At 38.4% G+C, this 20,949-nt stretch overlaps 1 protein-coding gene across 2 annotated transcripts; it reads left to right on the forward strand.

Annotated features, from left to right (window-relative positions):
* The first annotated feature begins 808 nt into the window (after positions 1-808).
* Positions 809-18,507, forward strand: LOC121858369 (protein jagunal-like). 2 transcript variants are annotated; one of them, XM_042354810.1, is made up of 6 exons: positions 809-1,066; positions 9,256-9,285; positions 12,460-12,601; positions 12,924-13,016; positions 14,169-14,291; positions 17,269-18,507. In XM_042354810.1, exons 1-6 carry the CDS (start codon positions 978-980, stop codon positions 17,398-17,400), a joined length of 609 nt encoding a protein of 202 aa, XP_042210744.1. In that variant the 5' UTR covers positions 809-977; the 3' UTR covers positions 17,401-18,507. The 2 variants fall into 2 exon arrangements, with proteins under 2 accessions (XP_042210744.1, XP_042210745.1); XM_042354811.1 differs by lacking the exon at positions 9,256-9,285 and having other exon boundaries at positions 812-1,066.
* The last annotated feature ends 2,442 nt before the right edge of the window (positions 18,508-20,949 follow it).

Genomic DNA, 20,949 nt, shown 5'->3' on the forward strand with positions numbered 1-20,949 from the left:
GTGGGTAGAAGAATCAGAAGACTGGGCTAATTACAACATACAGACCCTGGCACAGGAATTTACGTGCTTTTTTTTTTTGGAAACACCGACTGGAGAAAATGGCAGTCTTTAAGCAGTGGATGCCCGCTATTCCGTAACCCATCAAATCCCGGCGTCTTGCATATGGTATACTCAAAGAAAATGGCCTCACTACAACACTAATTACAGAAAACGTAAATCATCAGTAGTAGAACAGCAGAGACATTAACATTTGAACTGTCAGACGATGCCGTTTGAACCACCGACACCGACCCTGTATTTGCTTTACTTTAATTTATCCTCTTCGCCATCTATCGGTTTATCACTGTGACATGACTAACATCCTGTAATTTCATTTTTTTTTCTTTTCGGAAAGTTGTATTGTCGTGATGATGTCAAGGTATGCCGGAGCAGATAAATTCAATTTCGTAAAATTGAAAGAATGCCAAATTACAAATGTTAATTCCAACAACTGAAAACAATATCTATTACATAAGCACATTATACTGCTAAACACTTTACATTACTCTCATTTTTTTTTTTAAGTTGTTGGATTAATGTATTACTAACCATGTTACTCGCTTTAAATACCTTAGTTGTTAAAGCGCAGAATAACATTATTATAGCTATAATTAATATTTTATTCGGATATCACCAGACGATTGTAGTAGAGAGGGGGATGGTGCAGGGACCCCATACACGAGTGGTTAAAGAGTATAGTGTCCCCCTCTACATCACTATAGGCGGTGGACCATTTTCTGTGCTGGTTGGGGCTGCTTGTGTGAACATTGTTGTTATTGTTGGAGGAACAGCCACCAGGTGACAGTGTTGCTGCCAGTGCCCAGTGGCTTTGGCTACTGCAGTTGGCAGAGGAGAATCACTCGACTGTCTGCCGGCCCACTCAGCCTTCCATCTCTCGCAAAGCTGGAGGAGAGGCGGAAGGGTAGTGAGTGGTGAGGATGGCGTCTCGGGATGGTCCTGTAGTGTCGGGGACTGACGGCTCGGACTTCGTGCACAGGGAGACTGTAGCCGCACATTACCAGATTAGGTGAGTGTAACGTGATGCCCAACCCTGCAGTATTCCTGGCACTCACTCTATGGCATCTTGGGCACGTTTTTTTTCTCGTCGTCTGTCTTTCATTCATGTTACTGTCATACGCTCACCAAGGCATAACTTGTACGCCAGAATCAACAGCTGGTTGGAGGATGTTCTTGACCGGGGATGAGAGGGTCACCTGTAACACCTCACTTGTACCTGTTGGTCTTAAATAGACAAGCGAGGAATTTTGACAGCAGATGTTTTGGTGATACTAAAGATGGTTTTTGCCGCTAAACTATGCTTTTCTTGTAGAAATTATATGGAATAAAAGTGTTTATTATGGATATGTGAGCATAAGTTAGTGTGAACTTATTACATTACATTAGAATCATGAGATAGGTACACAGATAAGAGCATCTCGCCATTGTTGACATTCCTTGAACTACTCATCTGTGACATTTACTGGTAATTATTGACTAGACCAAACAGTCAATAAAACAAAAATCGTTAGGTTAGTCACTACAGATATTTATCATATATGCAAAAGTGGGTCCTATATGTAACAGCCTGTCAGTGGGATGCAACACACCCTAGACCAAGACCGTTTTCAGTACACAAGGAAGCTGTCTGGTTACTACTAAACACGACCACCTACATATCCTTTTTCACAACTGTTGAACTGGGTGTGTCTTGGTGTATATCAACAGCCCTAAGGACAGGAGTTAGTAAAGTACCCACTTGACTACCACATCCCACTTACAGTAAAATTTAAGGACAATCACCCAGGTTATCCAATCACCTAAGGTAAAATGCCTTAGAAGAAAACTTATTTCATACTTAAACAAAAAAACAAATTGAGTGGAGGAATATCACTTATTAGTCAGGTTCTCTTTTTCTAGTTTTTATTTTCAACAAGATATTTGGAGCCGATGCTGGGGTGTGTGCCGGCATCGTCTTTGTTTACCTGAGCATTAGGATGCACCATTGTCATCATTATTATTTAAGGAAAAGCAACAGATAAAACCTGAGAAGGAAAAATGCTATTCTTCTACCCGATTGGCTTTAGTGTATAGGTAAGAAATAAATTTCAGTGAGGCTGTGTAGCTGGGTACCCTAGCTCTTTAACCTAACAGCATATTTATCTAATATCATCAACTGATTCTAAACACTGATATAATATTTATGCTTTTAGTATATTTTTACCCAGTAGTTTTCTGGTTCCGATCTGATTCTGCCTCTGTAAGTGAAGAATTGTTAGCTTAGGTATAGTTTCCTTTAACGTTATATATTAAAGATTATTGGAGACTTCAGGAACTAGCATTGTATTTGCTGTGACAATAATGTTTAGTCAATTGAAATGGATTTCTGTAATTTTTATCTTGTAGTGTTATATCTGTTACCCAAAACCACACATGGAACAATACCAATTTAACCTAAATATCACAAACATAACATAAATCTTATGAAAGTGAGGTACCCAGCTAGCGACACAAGCTCTCTCCGGTGACTGGCCTTAAATATTACCTCTCGTAAATTTTACAATGTACATTTACAGTACAGTAAAATGGGTAATACTTTACAATGGTTGCATGCTTGAACGAGCAACTTTTATTGGAAAATGCTTCTGTAATGAGACAAAACTCACAAGAAGAAGATTACATATAGGTAGAATATTGATAGTATAAGAGTATAAAGAGAGGAAGACTTTGGTAGCGTGGCCGTGATAGTTATTTACACTGTCAGTACACTTATCGTATCTTTATACATCAATACACATCTATTACGTTCTTAAAGGCGACTTCTTAAACACTGCTTCGTTACAACTCTTTATTAATTACGAACATGACATGGACACATTAATAACACCTTCTATTGAAGTTACTAGGACATTATATTTACGTTACTAGGACATCATATTACGTTACTAGACACTCTGATTCTCGGACACGAACATGAAATGAATACACTTCCCACGTAGGTAACTCATCCCATGGAAAGCTCTGACAAACACTCACGTGACCTAGGGGAGGCCTAGCAGGTAGTCTGCTTAGCGGGACCACTGGTGTCGGGAGGGCGCCTGCTTAGCTGGGACACCGGAGGGAAGTCTCGGTCCTGACCGGAGGCGGCTTGCCTCCGGCCCTGACTTCGCTGGAGCAGCACTAGTGGTGTCGTAGCTGGCCACCTTGTTACAAGACAACTGCTTCTCTGCCAATCCTGGAGGGAGGACCAGGACGTCCTATATATTGGGAAGCGAGCCGTCAGGTTCAGCTGGCCTGGGGTGGCGGCGAAGGGTCTCCTTACATTTTGACCCCGCAAATGTGCGGTCAGGCCTGGACTTTTTCAGAACTATCTGGGAAAGTCATCAGGTGGGGCCATGTGTATATTGGGAGAGCAACCGTGAGAGTTCCCCTACACTTGACTTCCCAAACGTCGTGTCAGACTGGAGTTTCTGAGATGTAAGGAGAAGTCGTCAGGTGGGGCCGTGTAACACGAGAGGCCTTGAGTTGGGCTCCAAGGGTTACAAGTGACCTGGCTAATTGTGAGGTCAGGTCTGGACTTCTTTCTGCGGTGTAGGTTATTGTATATTGGGAGAGAGTCGGCTGGTGCCTTCTTACATGTGTGACATGGGAGGGGGAGCTAGTTGGTTTACAATCCTTGGTCAACCGCAGAGTTACCCTATACTTGCCCTCGGCTAATGTCCGGTCAGACTGGAGTTTCTCAGATGTAAGCTGTGGTCTGACAAACCATCACTACACCTCCCGCCAAGACCAAAGCTTTCATGCTCAGAGAACTGATGATACATTTAAAGTAGACAGTAACATCATGTGCAGTATCTAATATAGTCCCTCAGGCGATAATGCATCCTTACATTTTACAAATAATAACCCTAGAGATGTATGTTTTTCTACTGGCATAGTTTGATCTGACAAAGCTTACTATACCTCCCGCCAAGATTAAAGCTTCTATGACAGGAGAAAAAAATAAAATACATACACAGTAATTGAACATAGAGTGATCTAAAGATCCTTCATATCTAGCATAGTGTCCGAGGCAAACTTGCAAATCACATTCTACAAACAAAAACAGGTGTTACATTGCCTAACCAGGCCGTGTCAAAATAATAATTCATCTCAGTCAGTAAATGGCTACAACATTGTGTTTGGTAATACAAAACATTGATCAAATGAACTCATAGAAAAAGTGACTAATCTTTTTTTTAAAAAACATTCTTTGTAGTACATGTTAACAAAAATCAGAGAATGAAATACTTCATACAAAATGCTCCTGCTTAACATGTTAGGGTGTTATATCTTTTTATTACACATCAGCAACATCAACAACATCAGTACATTTGTTGGGTCCAGCATGGCTCAAGTCCTCCATCCAGCTGGTATCTGAAAATAAGGAATGCTGGCAGCACAACAACGGTAGTCGATTGGTCCTTCTGATTATCCACCTTGTCATCGTCGACTTTCTTCTGATGTCAGCACAGCGTCTCTTCTGTCTTCACATAGCACGTTTTTCTTTCTTCAATACCGCACTTTGTAGGTCGTGTCACCACATCTGACTTCTTCTCACTTCCTCCTGGTTTCTATCCTATTCCAGATGATTTTTCTGTTCACCTGTTCTTCCTCTACGTTTAGAGCCTTTTCATATTCCAGACGATTTTTCTGCTCGTCTGCGTTTCTTTATACATCTTCGTTTTCCGTCATATTCCAGATGAATTTTTCTGCTTCATCTGCATTTCTTCTCTGCAACATCATCATTTTCAACATATTCCAGACGATTTTCTGTTCATCTGCCGTCGGCCCTCTCCGGCTGGGATGAAAGCCGGTCCACTGTTTGGGCTGTCGTCTCCTTAGATGACTCGTAAGGCAGGTTCCGCGGACCAGGCCTCGCCCTCCGTACGTGAGTGTCGGCGAGACCAAAGACCGTCCTGTCTTACACCTTCCACAGTGGTGAATCCCTCCCTGGCTGGGCTCACCAGGGTTCGTTGTGTGGCACTTCATTCCACACTCCTTAACTTCCTAGTAGAAAAATATAAACTCTTCTTAATCCTAGACCAGGTAGGACTTGAAAGAAGTGGGGGTGGTGCGTGGCGGGTGTGGTGCTGCATTCCTCACGCTGCATTCCTCACGCTGCATTCCTCACGCTGCTACTTCTCTTCTTATATGTGCTGTGGACGGATTCCGGCTAGCCATGGGGCGGTACTGTGTGTGACATTTGACAGAAACAATCCTAAAGGGATGATGGATTAGTTGGAAGTGCATTCGCAAAAAAAAACAGATATTTATTTTATAAGTTACGTCAATGTTTGGTAACTATTATTTCCGTCACGACAATTTTCTCATTAGGCTGGGTCGGGGAGTGAAGCTCTGCTCACTACATTGAATATTATTTATCACTACGCGTCAAAGAGTACATTACAAATCATACTAGCATAAAAACACACTGAGTGAAGCTCTGTAATTATCGCAATGTTAAGTAACACTAACCACCAATTTCGAAGCATAACTCACAGGACAAAACATTGGTGGTCACACGGGCGGGCGGGGCGGGAAACATTCGGCCATGATGCGCGCGTGACCTAGGGAAGGCCTGAGGTGTAGGGTGGCGTACCCGGGACGGGGCGCGGGGCGGGGCGGGGCGGGGCGGGGCGGGGCGGGGCGGAGCGGGGCAGGGCAGGGTGGAGCGAGGCGGGAACGGATGGGTACGGAGGGTGAGGTGAGGGTTAGGACAGGGAGGAGGATGTAGGTTAAAAGACATGTTAAGTTATAACAGTTAGTACAGACACCGCTTCTATCGCTAAAACACAATGGGTACATTTAACACTGACCGACAATTAAAAAGCACTTGGGATACTGAGAATTTCACAGAACGCGGGGAACACTGAGAAATTACGTTAAGCACTGAACATATTTCTAAACAAAAAAAAATTCGCGCATACCACGACGAGAGACATTTACTTGAGCTGTAACGGTGACACACTAGGCCACTTTTCACGCTACGACGCTATGACACAGGAATTACTTATTACACAATTGTAGACAATACTTAGACTGAAACAAATGAAGGATGAAACGAGCCAGGTGTTATGGCTAATCGAGGGAAGGCATGGGTTTACGTTAAGTACACTGTTACCAATAACAAGGGACGAGGGAAGCGTGAATGCCACCAATATAATGTTACGAATGCAACCACCCTTGTACTGCCTGCTTCGTCAAGATAGTTACGAGATTACTTCAAAAGATTCTAACTATCACTGTACTGAACACTAAAGTTAAGAGGCGTGAGTTCTTTACTTTAAGTGCGCTGCCGCCATTGTAATGAAACGGATCTTGTTAGAAGAAGTAAGTTAGGAGGTTATAGTAGTAGAATATTATAGCGAGAGGAGTATAAAAGAGAGGAAGACTTTGGTAGCGTGGCCGTGATAGTTATTTACTCTTATCGTACACTGGTCGTGTCTTACACGTCAATACACATCTATTACGTTCTTAAAGGCGACTTCTTAAACACTGCTTCGTTACAACTCTTTATTAATCACGAACATGACATGGACACATTAATAACACCTTCTATTGAAGTTACTAGGACATTATATTTACGTTACTAGGACATCATATTACGTTACTAGACACTCTGATTCTCGGACACGAACATGAAATGAATACACTTCCCACGTAAGTAACTCATCCCATGGAAAGCTCTGACAAACACTCACGTGACCTAGGGGAGGCCTAGCAGGTAGTCTGCTTAGCGGGACCACTGGTGTCGGGAGGGCGCCTGCTTAGCTGGGACACCGGAGGGAAGTCTCGGTCCTGACCGGAGGCGGCTTGCCTCCGGCCCTGACTTCGCTGGAGCAGCACTAGTGGTGTCGTAGCTGGCCACCTTGTTACAAGACAACTGCTTCTCTGCCAATCCTCGAGGGAGGACCAGGACGTCCTATATATTGGGAAGCGAGCCGTCAGGTTCAGCTGGCCTGGGGGGCGGCGAAGGGTCTCCTTACATTTTGACCCCGTAATTGTGAGGTCAGGTCTGGACTTCTTTCTGCGGTGTAGGTTATTGTATATTGGGAGAGAGTCGGCTGGTGCCTTCTTACATGTGTGACATGGGAGGGGGAGCTAGTTGGTTTACAATCCTTGGTCAACCGCAGAGTTACCCTATACTTGCCCTCGGCTAATGTCCGGTCAGACTGGAGTTTCTCAGATGTAAGCTGTGGTCTGACAAACCATCACTACACTTCCTTACCTCAGGAGAAGCCCAAAGAAAGTATTTTCCATAATATAATTCATATACTTTTTTGTCCTAAGCACTTCTCTAGTGTTTAGAAATCTGTTTATGAACTATCAGTCATCTAAAGAACAAATTTAAATCTTACCTCAATAAAAAACAAATCGAGTGGAGGTAAAGCACATTTTCTATTCATATTTTTCACAAGTTTTTCTCCTAAATAAAGACACTCAATGCTACATGCATGAGGAAGATTCTTACTGTGTTTACATTAGCAGCAGGAGTCATAGTATCATTAAACACTATTCTGTTTCATGCTCACTAAGACACAGCTCCTGCAACTTCATAATTTTTTTATATAGACAGTGTTGATAAATTATTCTTTCTTAAATTAATAATAATACAGTTGCTACTCTTTCCCCCCACAAAGGAATAATACTAGGGGTTTAAATTTCTCTAATATTAGTGTCGTATTACAATACTTTGCTGATCCTTTCTTGTTTGCTTCATTACTTATTAATTTACTTACTGGTAACCCTTACTGAAAACAGACACCCTACTGTGAGCCTGAGTCTCAGGCGCCATGGCACTAACTGCTCCTTATTTTATGCAGCCATTCACATTCACAATGAAATATTGTAGAACTTTGAAAAATGCAAAGTTATTGTATAGAAATATATCTGTATCTGTGAATTATGGGTAGCATCTGAGAAACTATACACTGTATCTCTTATTTCTTAAAATAAATTACGTTAAATTAATTCTCCCCGTTAAACGTAACCCAACAATGTAATAATCATTAACCTGAGTTCTCTCAGACTCTGATGGATGAAATCATTTATAGTAAGGTACGTATACTGTACTGTACTGCGTTGCTTCCCTAATTCTCAAAAAGTAGTCTAGAGTATATTATGATCTTATTTTATAAATACTGTATATATATGTATATATATATATATACCGGTATTCTTGGTTTATAAATTCATGCAAGTAATAGGAGTTACTATACAGTACCTTTACCAAATACTGTACTGTACTGTACCTGGAATACTGTGTAGCTACAGTACTGTAAGTTTTCAAGAGATGTTATTAAAAAATTGCTTAGACAAATGTTGTTTTAAGACAATTATTCCCCTGAGGCCACTTTTAATATTTTATTTGGTTAATGCCAGAAGATTTTATTCAGATTAGGGGCGACCCATACACGAGGGGTTAAGCTGGTGTAGTTACATTACACACCCCTATGGAATGGACCACTTTAGGCATAACAAATTAAAAACTTGAAAACATTTTTATCATTGACAACATCAACTATGATGTCAGGGCAAAGCATAATCACTCAATACTTCTGTTTACTTCAGTTAGTTAATCACCAGTGAATTAAACATAACTAGTATTACCATTGCTGCTGTACAGTACAGACAAGAATTCTATTTTGGTGCTAAAAATTCAAATGTAGGAGCCCAAGTGTTTTAATAACCTTATAGTGATGTTTATTATGCCTTTATTTATTTATGTTAAAACAGCTTTCTTTTGTTTTATACAGTACAGTTCAGTACCAAATTTTGTGGCCTGTTTTGTATTGATGTATTTAAAAAACCTTGAAGTAGTTAGTCACATACTAAAAAACCTTGTAGTAGTTAGTCACATACTAACTAAGGTATTTTAAGAATGTTTAGTGAAGTTTTGACTAAACTAATTATTAGTCTTGCAGTGTTGTTGTAGTACAGTAGTTGTAGGGAGAAGAGTTGGTAGATAGTAAAACATATTGCATGTAAAGCCACTGTGTTGTAGATGAAATTTAATGAGTTTTATTTTTATTTTACAAAGTATACCATAATAAAAATTAATAGTTATTTTATTGATCCATTTTTATTTACATTTTTGATGGTTTCAGGCTAATAATGTATTGTACTGTATTCTGTATATAGATGTTTTTGTGCTAACTTTAGCTTTGGTTGTTGCAGCTGGCCACCAAAGAAGATAATTACAGAGCTGTAAGTCATATGTTGGTTACTTGTCCAGTTTCAGCCAGTCCTGTGTGTGTGTTCCTCCAACACCAAATACTGTACAGTATTACCATATTGGCTTCTGTATCCGTGTCCAATACCTCATAGAATACAGCCGTAGAATGCTGTACCGGTACATAACAGGAGCTTGCCTCATGTACTGTGCTGCATCTGTTTGGTTTCCTTCTGTTATGTTGTTTAGGACACTACATGATACATTGTTTAGGACACACTGATATGGTACATTGTTTAGGTTGTGCTCATGAAATTAATGAATTACAGTTAATTTATCGCAGAAGTAGTGGATTTGTAATGGTGATTTTTTGGGGGGGGCATTTTTACCATTGTATTCACTAGATGCCCTAGAACACGTCTTTCAATGAATGTACATTATCAGATATGCCTCGAACTGATACACAGTGAGTTGGTTGTGTGTCTATTAAGTGGGTCATTGTCTTAAGATATACTGTTCTATAGTAAATAAATGCTTCCTTCCCCATTGCATCTGTCTTCAACATAATCTCTTTATCATTAGTGAGAGTTTATAATATTGTTAACACCTGATCTCTACTTCTTGGTGTTTTTCTTTTGACTACTGTACTGTACTGGTTATCATGTTAAAGGATTAATCATGAGTTCATCTTCACAAATCTATCTTTTGTTGTATTAGTCCCCATATCGGTGTTGGTGTTTCCAGTTTCGTGGGGATAGTTTATTTTATCTTCTAACTTTACATTTATTTTATACTCAATTCTTGTCGAGTGAAGTTGCTGTAGCTCATAGCGGACCACGATGTTGGATTTGGTAGCCTTGTAATTATATATAGTCATTCATAAAAAACACTATAGCTTAATTAATTAGACTATTATGTATAAGAGCCTTATAAGCATTACTGTATACAAAGATGTTTAAGGATACTTACGGAGGCAATATAGCAACACTTGACTGTAAGGCTGTTGGGCTGGACAAGTAACCTGTGTGTGTCTCAGGCACTTCCCCCCCCCCCACCCCATGTGTGTTGTGGTGTGCTGTACACGCTTGCCGCATGCTCCTCCTCTAGTCCTGATATGCCAGAGAGGGTAGAGTGAAAATATGAACATCCAGGAGAGGAACTATTTTGTTTAGACATAAATATTGGCAACTATAGCTTCTGTATTGTGGTCATTACCTGTGATGTGTTGTATAAATTTAAGGTATTGTATTGAAGTGTGAATAATGTTAATGTTATAAATACGAAGATTTTTATCCATTCTCATTTTTGCAGGATGTTTATTCTCACAGATTGGTTGAAAGTACAGTACAGTGTGTCGCTTTTTATCTTTTGACAGTGTATAAATACTTATCAGTCACACGTAGGTTTCTTCACCGAGATCAATGTGGACTGTCCTATTCAATGCTTTTGTCTTAAAGTTTGCATTCTGGAATTATCCTCTCTGGCACTCACTGATGAGTGTCTCCTGACCCCCATCCCTGCTGGTGACTCATATTTAGGTGCCAGTGGGTGTGGCATTTTTCCATTGTTTACCCTCACAACTTTTTAATGAAGGTCTATATTAAAAGAAAATGGGTTTGCATGAACCATAAAAAGAGTGTGTTAACAAACCTATTTATGAAATAATTGTTTCATCTGGCATAATATATCTCAGATCTTTGGTTTTATATGACCAATTTAATTTAAAATGCTATGTGAAAACAGTAATAATATTTTACTTATATAATTAAATAAAATCAAGGTATTGGGCTATTTATTCCATCAGACATTAATTATTTATGAGCTCTACACTTATGGCAAATGTCACGGCTCACTAGAAGCTGCCGAGACATAAACAAACCTATTTGCTGTAATTCACTCTTAGGGAACTCACTTTTGAATAGACTACGTACTGTATGTTTAATGTATATGTACAGTGTGCAGAAAATTTTCTTTATTTTGGTATTTAAGAAGTAAAACAAACATTCAGTTGAATTTCTGTGAGTGTGGAAGGAGTGTGGTTTGGTTCCCTCAAAGACAATAAAACCCCAATTCTATACTCCTAAAAACATGAAATCAGTTCACGAACAACAAAAACCTACTTAACTAATGAAAAATAGTACCTGGCTATTGTAATTTACTACCTAATGTATATACAGTACATTAAAAATATTAATAAAATGTATCTAGATGAAAATATGCAGGTAAAACCATTAAGGTAAACAAAATAAAAGTTTAACACAACTGCCATTTATGTAAGATGCAGCCATGTGGCCTCAAAACTTACCATAGCAACTCAGCCCAGCATGGGACGCTGCCTCCGTTCCCCCTTCCAGCTCCCTCACCCGCCGTGCGAACTCTCTCACCAAAGTTTTTTTATCCCTTTATGTGTTTTACTTTATGATAGTTCATTCTTTATCTTTTTTGCACTTTATATATGAAGGATTGTGGGAGCATTTAACCAAGTAAAAAAAATTACAAGTTGAAAAATAGCCATAACATAGCTTGCCCACTCAGCCTGTTTACTCTCAATGGTGCATGAAGAAATGTTTAAGCCATTTAATGTATGTTTTTGACCTTATGCTAATCATTTTTTTTTCACTTTCTGTAGGTAGGATTGTGTGTGTATGTAGCTGAGTAAAAAAATGGAAATAAAGTTTATCTATCCAAAACTACAAGTTGAATAATAACCCTAGTGTAGCTTACAGCTCGACCTGGTAATAAGAGGAATAAGGGGATGTGACTTCAGCGACGAGTCTAACGTGACAATAATACCACCAACGATGTTTAGTGTAATACTTAAATAAACACACCACCACCACCGTCAGTTGTGAATTCAAACAAACAAACTGAATGGTGGGAGCGAGTACCTTAAGGGAGAGCACCCCAGCTGACTCTCAGGGCAGGTTATTGAAATTTTTGCTGGGACCCAATATCATATAAGCGGGGGACACCTGTGATGAATGAAAATGAGGTGTTACTTTAGGAAGTTCATATTAGCGAATTTTTCTGTCTCAAACATTTGTTAAGCGAAGGATATCTCTAATACTTTTGTGGATCAGTCGACCATCACGTCCAAAGGGTTAAGAATGTTTGTTCTTGATTTTTGGTTATTTGGTTTAACTCTACTACTGACCATCACAGTGCAGCAGATTAGCTTTGTTATGTTTACACTCCTTCTGTTTCGTCAGTGCGCTGAACAAAGGACGACTACGAAAATGTGTGTTCGCCCATCTCCTGCTGGCCCTCCTCATGCTGGTCAAGATGGTTCCTGATTTCCTAGACAGATTTGATATTTTTATCCTTGAGATTGAAGAATTAGAAGTTCCACAAGTATGGTCACATCTTTAACTGTTGATATACTGTACCTGCACTGTATTCTAGTTTGATGGTGCAGTATGCTGTAAAAGTGTGGATAGATTTAGTTTATTTAAACTTGCAAGAACCCTTTATAAATTAGATAATTATGACCAATATACTGAAATGATATACTGTACTGTTATTGGTGGATTCATCAACCATTTTAATATTGAATATCATTGTTGGGTGAACCAGTATCTTTTTCATTATAGAAACACTGTCCATGCACATATTGTTGTATATAACGTATACTATCTAAGTTAACAGATAGGTAATATTAGCTTGATTTTTACAGCCATTAAAATGGGAATATATCTGGTTGGTGGGGTCCTTGGCCAGCTTCTTGGGTCTCATAGCCATTCGAAAAAATCGGGTGTTACTTCTTCAGGTAAGGCAATTTGAATTAACTGTACTGTGCTGTGTAACAAGTATAGATTGATCAGGAAACCTTGATGCTGAAAGTTGTTTACAGTAGATACATATATACATGCATATTTATTCAGTAAAATCATCATACAATTTTACAACTGGTTCCAGCATTAATACCATAGGTAATGAAGGTATACAGTACAGTTCATGCATATAGAGAATGCAGGTACAGTAATATCTCCGTTAGCCGGAATCCCTCAAACCCGGAACTCTCCGATAGCCTGAATTATAATTTTCTCGGGGCACATTTTCCAGAAAATTCTGAGAAAATTTTCCCAATACCTGGAAAATTCTGGGGATGGGGAAGTTTTTTCTGGGTTTCAGATACAAAAATCAGGCACATTTTCTGGAAATTCCGAGAAAGTTTTTCCGTTACCCGGAAAATTCCGGGGATAGGGGATTTTTTCCGGCTTTGAGAGAGTTGTCTCGTTATCCTCATTGCCGGACGTGCTCTGCACCAATTGTTCCGGCTAACGGGGATATTACTGTTATACTGTACAGTACTGTATACAATTTCCATTGCACCAGAATTTTCCTTGGAAAGACACCAGTTCCTTTCTGTTTGCCTGTATGTACTGTACTGTATATTAGCCTGATTTAGGTACAGGTTCTGTACTTATAAGGTAATCCATGATTAAAGTTAATTTATCTTGGCTCAAGGACTTTGTTGCCTCCTTCTGGCTAATGTGACACATCTGGTCTACGATATATATACTGTACTTTATAATTTTTTCATGAAATACCTAGTCTAGTATATGGTAATGATGGAAGAAAAGTTCACTTTTGAGAATTAAGGAAAACCAATTGATGGTTGTTTGTTTGTTTTTTGTTTTGTTCTTAAATAAGATTAGCACCCCAGCTTATATCACTGTAAGATTAAACACCCTGAACTAAACTGAACTGATCTCCCCTAACCTAACGACCTCAGATAGCGTAAGAGTGCTTATTCACCAGGTGAAATATACTGTCATGGCTAGTCTGCATGTTATCCAAAATGAACACAGAGATAAAATTTTCTTCACCATCCATTTACACCAGAAGTATACATAACTGTATCCTGATGGCTGTACATTATCTCAAGAAGATGATAAACCGTTTATTTTCTTTACAGATATACTTCGGCCTCATCAACCTCCTATCGACAGTACCGATTCTTTTGGCCGCAATGATTTACTTTAAAGACTTCTGGAAGTACTGTACTGAAGAGGAACCAGAGGGCTTACAGTTGTGGCTGGTGAGTGGATACAAAAGTCCGCTTCGTTATTTTATGAGAATTTTATTACTGCTCACGAGAAAATAGATAAGAGACTGATACAGGTAAACCTCGATAAACGACGTTAAGCGATACAGTATTTCGCTTTAACGATGGTCATGAATTAAGACCACCTCGCTATATACAATAAAAAAAAAATCGTTTTAACGGTATCCATTGACATGCATTGATTGGAATTTATTTTTATCTTTAGTGCAAACTATTGGTTGTAGTTTATAGTACTCAAATGCTTTCTTGCAAGGATTCCACCAATGCAAATTATATTTTTCTTTGTTAAGTCAGTTTCATTTTATAAGGAAATGATATTTATAACCTTATGCACCACCATAAGGAATGCATCTCTCACTGCACTTGTCAGCTGCTGCAATATCTAGCCGAGCGCCGCCACATGGCCAACCCGCGCACTGCAGTCCTGCGCTTGATTCTTTGTTGATCGCATCTGTCCGTTATCATGTACCTCCATGATTATCATTCAGTATCGTTGGCAGTATGTACATTGTACTTATCATCAGTGGGTTTCTTTTTTCTTTTAATGACAGCACTAACATTTAGATTGAACTGTGTTATGGTGGCTGTGAAGTGATATTTTCTGGGGGAGGGGGCGGGATTGTGACTAAACTGCTTTGCCTCTGTTTTCGTGAGCATGTGACCTGTGTCGGCTGTTATCATTGTGCTTACGTTGTCATTGCTAGTTTTTTCTTAGAGTTAAGTGCTATTGCTCTGTTTTAGTGATTGAAGTGAGACATACAGGTTAATAATACCTCTTGGGAGTCAGAGTGATGTCTCCACCTCGAAGGGGACAGACAAGTAATAATGACCAGGCTTGTTCTTCATGTGGTGAATGTTGCTCAATTGTTTTTTATTGATTTTATGAGTAGGAATTTTTTAGTCGGTGATACATGTGTGTTTGGGGACTGGCTACGAACAGATCCCATTGAACCCCATGTTATAATGCTCCCTATCTGTGATATTTCACTTAGCGATGGGTTTGGGGGACCTAACCCCATTGTTTACTGGGGTTTACCTGTAAAGAGTACAGGGTATTAATGTTTTTTTTTTTTTAAGCTTTCAGAAATATATTTGTATGGAGGGTACTATTTATAATGGCAGAGTGTAGTGCTGGGAACTTTTTTTAATTATGTACAGTATACAAGTAGGCCATTTGACCTACTAGTCCTTGAATCTGACCCACTATAGTAGTTGTATTCAATAGGCCCACTAGTCACTTGGTGCAATATTTAACAAAAAAAAATCATTATACCAATTTTACACACCTGAACCTAAACCCACTTTAGCCTCATACTATGCTTTAAGAATTACAAAAACAGTTTGAACGTGACTTTCAAATGGTCTGCCAAGCTGCATCTCCCCAATGAGAATAATATTTATTAATTTAATTATAAACGATATTTTTTCCAGTGGTTCCTCCACCATCATCGTCCGGCAACGCAGCAGTTACTACTCCATTGTATAAAACGATCATGATTTAAATATCTTCAATAAAAAATTTTTTGGTTTTATGAGATGGTACATTTTCGGCGTCAAATGGCCACAGGCTGCGACACCAAATATTTTACCCAATCAGTCAATTATGAGATGGTATATTTTACCTTTTTGCTGGAAATGAACCACAGTAATAATATGTGTGAACTGTATAGGAGTACCCAAGTTACGAACCGGTTCCGTTCCTGAGGACGTTCTTAAGTCCTTATATACATCTAAAATCACTTAATTTAAGACAAAAGAAGAAATAGAATGACAAAATACAGTAAATGAAAGTAAAAAATATGTCTTCGGGTAAATAAAATACTGTAAATTTCAAGTTTAGTCCCTTTAGTATCAGTGGGCATTCATAAGTTGGACGTTCATAAGTCAAGGACCCCCTGTACTGGATTTCCCTTTTAAATATGGACTACTAGCTAAAATTCCCCCCAAAATTTCTTTAGTGTAGTGGATACGTCTTATATTAGCAAAGCTCAAGCCACCGAGCCTTTTTAATTTGTTCATCCTATCCATCTTGAGACAGTACTCGCACATACTCATGACACTTACAGAACTACTTCCCCAAAATATCTTTCCATGCAGTTTTCATACATCATGATAAAGGATGAATGAGACCCCCCCCTCCCCCCAAAAAAAATTCATTAAGCTAATTTTCGTATCTCAAATAAAAGAACATGACATAAAAAAATATATATACTGTACCAGTTAATGTGAGGAATAAATAAAAATAATAATAATAAATAAAATAAGAAAAAAATACTGCGTTAACATTTGGCAATCTTGTCACTAGCATGAGCCATGATGGAAACTGCTCATTCCCTCCTTCACGCTTGTGATAACGTATACCCGAAAATACGCGTTGAAAAATAACAATAAGGCAACTCGGCTTGGCTGGAGGCTGAAATAGTGACACAGACAATACTGCATCCCCCTCCTGCTCATCCCTTCCCTTTCCACAATTCTCAAGTACATAAGGAATTTTTATTTTATTTTATGCTTTTGACCTTTGTGATAATTATTTTTGAAACTTGTTTACACATTATGTATATAGGATTGTGTGCATGTAACTGAATGAAAAAAATATGAAGAAAGTTGTGTTTATATACATGAAATTATGAGTTGACAAATAACCATAACATAACTCCTATCTCAGCCTGGTACGGAGAGTGCCAAGGGGATGTGGCCGCCCCAGCTGACTCCCAGGGCAGAGGGGGTTTAATTTTTGTCCAGACCCAAAGTTGTTTAAGTAGGGGAAGCTTTCATATCACCAAATAGTGTTGTCAGTTGAGGAAATTTGTATAAGCGAATTTTCATATCTTGAACGTTTGTACAGGTATCTCGAGGGATACCTGTACTTGTTAATAATTTTTGTATTGTTTGTACTGTTAAGGGATGTAATGGAGTATCTGTGTTTATCACTGTTTTCCACTTGCAGGGTTATCCGGTGAGTGTGTTATGGTACAGCTTCATAATGGTAGCCATGCAGGTCCACATCTTCACCTTGATCTTTGCTTGGAAGCTCATACTGGCATGGAAGAACCGAGGGGCGGCAAAGAAGGCCCAGTGATTGAAGCTGGTGGTTGACACTAATATTGTTCGAGCATGGTGTCAAAATGTTATTGTTCTAGATTAAGATTTAAGAGCTGGTGAATGTTTATGGTTTGGAGTTGCAGTTATGATTATTAAAAACTGTTTGTTAACAATAACATTTCCTTTTCTATTTATTTTTTTATATGACTATAGTTCCATCAGAGTATTAGCTTATTGATGACAAAATAATGTGGTGATGGATACTGCACATAAAGTTCATAATGTTGTTGGCTGTGTGCAAAACTTTTTTAAGTTGTTGTATACTTACATGATGCAATCACTGAAACACTACTTTTTTTCTATTTCAATCTTATTACTGTATTATCTTCATTCTCTTTTGTGTTTTCCTTCCCCTTTGTTTGGTCTTCAAGTTTTGCATGACACTCGTAAAGTAAGGAAAATGTGCACTCATTTTGTTGGAACTGTGTTGGTGTTATCCTGGTGATGTTATCCACTCTTTTTGGTGGAGGAGGATGATGATGTCTGTGACAATAGGTAGATGAATTCCTGTGTTCCTGCTTGTGCCAAGGCTCCCATAGTATTACTGTTGGTTTGTCTCGACCTAATCCTGTCTTCTTAAATTTTCTAATTTTCTAATATTATTCAGGCAGGACACCAGGGAACATCATCCTTTTGTATAGCAAGATGCTCATCACTTGTTGGCTTAAGTATAATGTGTTCCTTATGCTATTGGTCTATACCCAGGAGACTGATGTTAGTGGCCAGTGTGGCTGACCCAGAAGAAAGATGAGGTGCACACTAGCTTCTGTCATGGTACTTTGTGAGGTAAGAATCTTTGCTGCTAAGTACCCCTGTTTATGCTTAATACAGTACAGTAGCCACAATAGGGGCAGCTTACCAATCATTTTCATTAGTCTCAGCCACTAATATTATGTCGTATGTGTCTAGACCAACAGCTTAATGTTAATCCATAATACTTGAGTCATCTTGATCCAGGCTCAGCCTTAAAATGGGATTTCAGGAGTAATCCTTCTTTTTCTTTTTTCAGCTTCATGATGTTAATACATGGGTTGTTGGAAAATAAATAATAAATAAAAATCTATCTTTTTGATTAATATTGATATCTCAAAGTTTTATTTCCATTTTTATAATTCCACACATTTTGCACTCATCTAGTCTGAGATGATGTAGTAGAGGAATGACTTTGACCAGTTACATATCAAAGTTATTTTAATCTGTACATTATATGTACCTTGCTATCTTTTCATTGCATTCAAATCAGGATGGCATGTGGACAGTCTTCCCATGGCTGTTGAGCATCTAACCATCCCTACCGGTAACAACAATAGTCATGCCCAAATAGTTTGCAGGAGAATTGTGCTCGTCAGTGTGAGTGTCAAGTAAGAGAAGCAGTCATCATTATATTGCTCAAATAAATAGCACTGTTACTTCTAACATTTATACATATTGTATATCATGACTTTTATTGCTGAATCTTCCAGTATGGTGTTTTAACAGTGGCCACAGGTGAACACAAGCTGAAAATGAGTGGAGAGAAATATAAAGTAATAAAGAACAAAGGAATATAATGACAAAAAATGAAAAGATGTAAAGAAAGAAAAATTAACTTTAAGACAAGATGTAAAGAGGATTGATTAAAGTAGTTAGTGTGGAATTTACCTGTGTCAAATGAACTACTGTAAACTGTCAAGGTGGACGGAAGGAAACCTCACTGAAAAGATCCGTCTGTCAATACTGTATTTTGTTTCCTTGGATGACCTGTTGAATCCATCTACCATTGTTTTACTGCCATGGATGACCAGTTGAATCCATCTACCATTGTTTTACTGCCATGGATGACCTGTTGAATCCATCTACCATTGTTTTACTGCCATGGATGACCTGTTGATTCCGTCTGCCAGCTACATTTGCATTATATATATAGACTCTTAAATACCATCTCTATATAATACCTTACAACCACATCACACCTTTTCTTCATAAAAAGGTATTGTATATTTGGTAATCACATATGGGAATCCTCTTCAAATTTGGAGAACAAATCAAGATGAAATTTGAGGGTATGGATGAATCATGTGGGTGAATATGTTAAATTGCTGGTTGAAAGGATTGACGGTTGCTTTCTGTCATATATGTCAGAATACAATGGAGATATTAACAGTATATTATGATTATTGCTTTGATAGTTTGTGTTTATGGTAATTAATGCATCTTCTCAAGATCTCGTCAGACTCCTCATTGATCCCTGCCCATTACCATTTGAAACTTTTGAAAATACAGTAATGAAAACTTTATTACATATGTATCGGGAAATATCGATTTGAAATGCAAGTAAGAAAATACCTTATTGTAGTCAGCCAGTAAATGTTATTTTTATTACTTACAAACCCTTATCCACTATGATGCAGGGTGCCTGGAATTGCACAAATGATTTCTTACTTCACTTGCTGTCATTCGTTTATTTTTACTATTGCAACAAAATTGGTCGCCAAGGGTATTCCTCTTCATTAATAAGACCCCTAAGATATCTCTGGTTCATCCCTGTTGCTTCACACATTGTAGCATCATCAGCATAAAACACAAGAAACTAAAACCTGTTTTCCAGCAATTATTTGGAAAATGTTGGCATGTATCAAAGCAAATGTAAAACCCTAATTTACAGACTACATATATAATAATACCTGATAAACAGTGGCAGTGATGATCTGTGTTGACCAGTCTGAACCATGACCTTTACTGCAGTATCCTTAAGTTAGCCTGGATCTTCGGCCCCATCTGTACTGTACCTTAGTAGCTTAACTGTGGTGGCCGAGGAATCTCTACCCACCCCACCCCACCCCAATATGTGCAAAAAGGGAACACAAGGGACATGAAATTTCCACTGTTGATGGCTGCTGACCCTACAGCTAACGTCCACTGATGATGGCTATCATTTATGGGTAAAGGACCACTGAAAAGGAAGTGAAATTAATCAAAGTATGGCTGGTGTGTCTGAATAATTCTTTCTGTAGGTCTTCTGACTGGCTAACTTTTATGCACATGCTTATCACACACAGACTCAGGGAGATGACAATAACAAGTATGTCTTAGTGTGATAATTTTGATATTGTGGATGATCAGAGGCACATAATCACTTGTAAATATTAACTTGTGATTTTTGTCATTACAATCTACCTGTGAATGGTTCCTCATCTTTTATTAATCGTAATATTTCTATAGCAGAGACAGAGATATGAATTACAAGTACCTGTGCTGTATTCAACCTTTGTGTTAAAACTTTGCTCCTCAATTAATGTTTCATTCCTTTTACATATTTTGTGTGCAATAACTCTATATTAAAGTAAGCTCAGAATGGTGTAGTGCAGCTTGTAAAATTATTTCATTTACCTCCTCCGGTTTCCATTTGTCTGTTTATTCTTTTCTGCAATTTTTTTTATGATGAACAACTTTAGATGATACTGTAGAATGTCTGTTTTGTAAAGTCTAGTTGCAGTTTTACTTTTGGATGTACAGCACTAAGTTAATATGACAAAGACAGCAGATA

The sequence above is a fragment of the Homarus americanus genome, unplaced genomic scaffold (genome assembly GCF_018991925.1).
Source record: "Homarus americanus isolate GMGI-L3 unplaced genomic scaffold, GMGI_Hamer_2.0 scaffold57980, whole genome shotgun sequence".
In the NCBI taxonomy this organism is placed as follows: Eukaryota; Metazoa; Arthropoda; class Malacostraca; order Decapoda; family Nephropidae; genus Homarus; species Homarus americanus.

Bases quoted from the DNA above. Each gene is read 5' to 3' on its own strand.
- LOC121858369 (XM_042354810.1), top strand. From the start codon at position 978: ATGGCGTCTCGGGATGGTCCTGTAGTGTCGGGGACTGACGGCTCGGAC. The intron at 13,017-14,168 runs GTAAGGCAATTT...TTTTCTTTACAG, and splicing joins ATCGGGTGTTACTTCTTCAG to ATATACTTCGGCCTCATCAA. The intron at 14,292-17,268 runs GTGAGTGGATAC...TTCCACTTGCAG, and splicing joins AGGGCTTACAGTTGTGGCTG to GGTTATCCGGTGAGTGTGTT.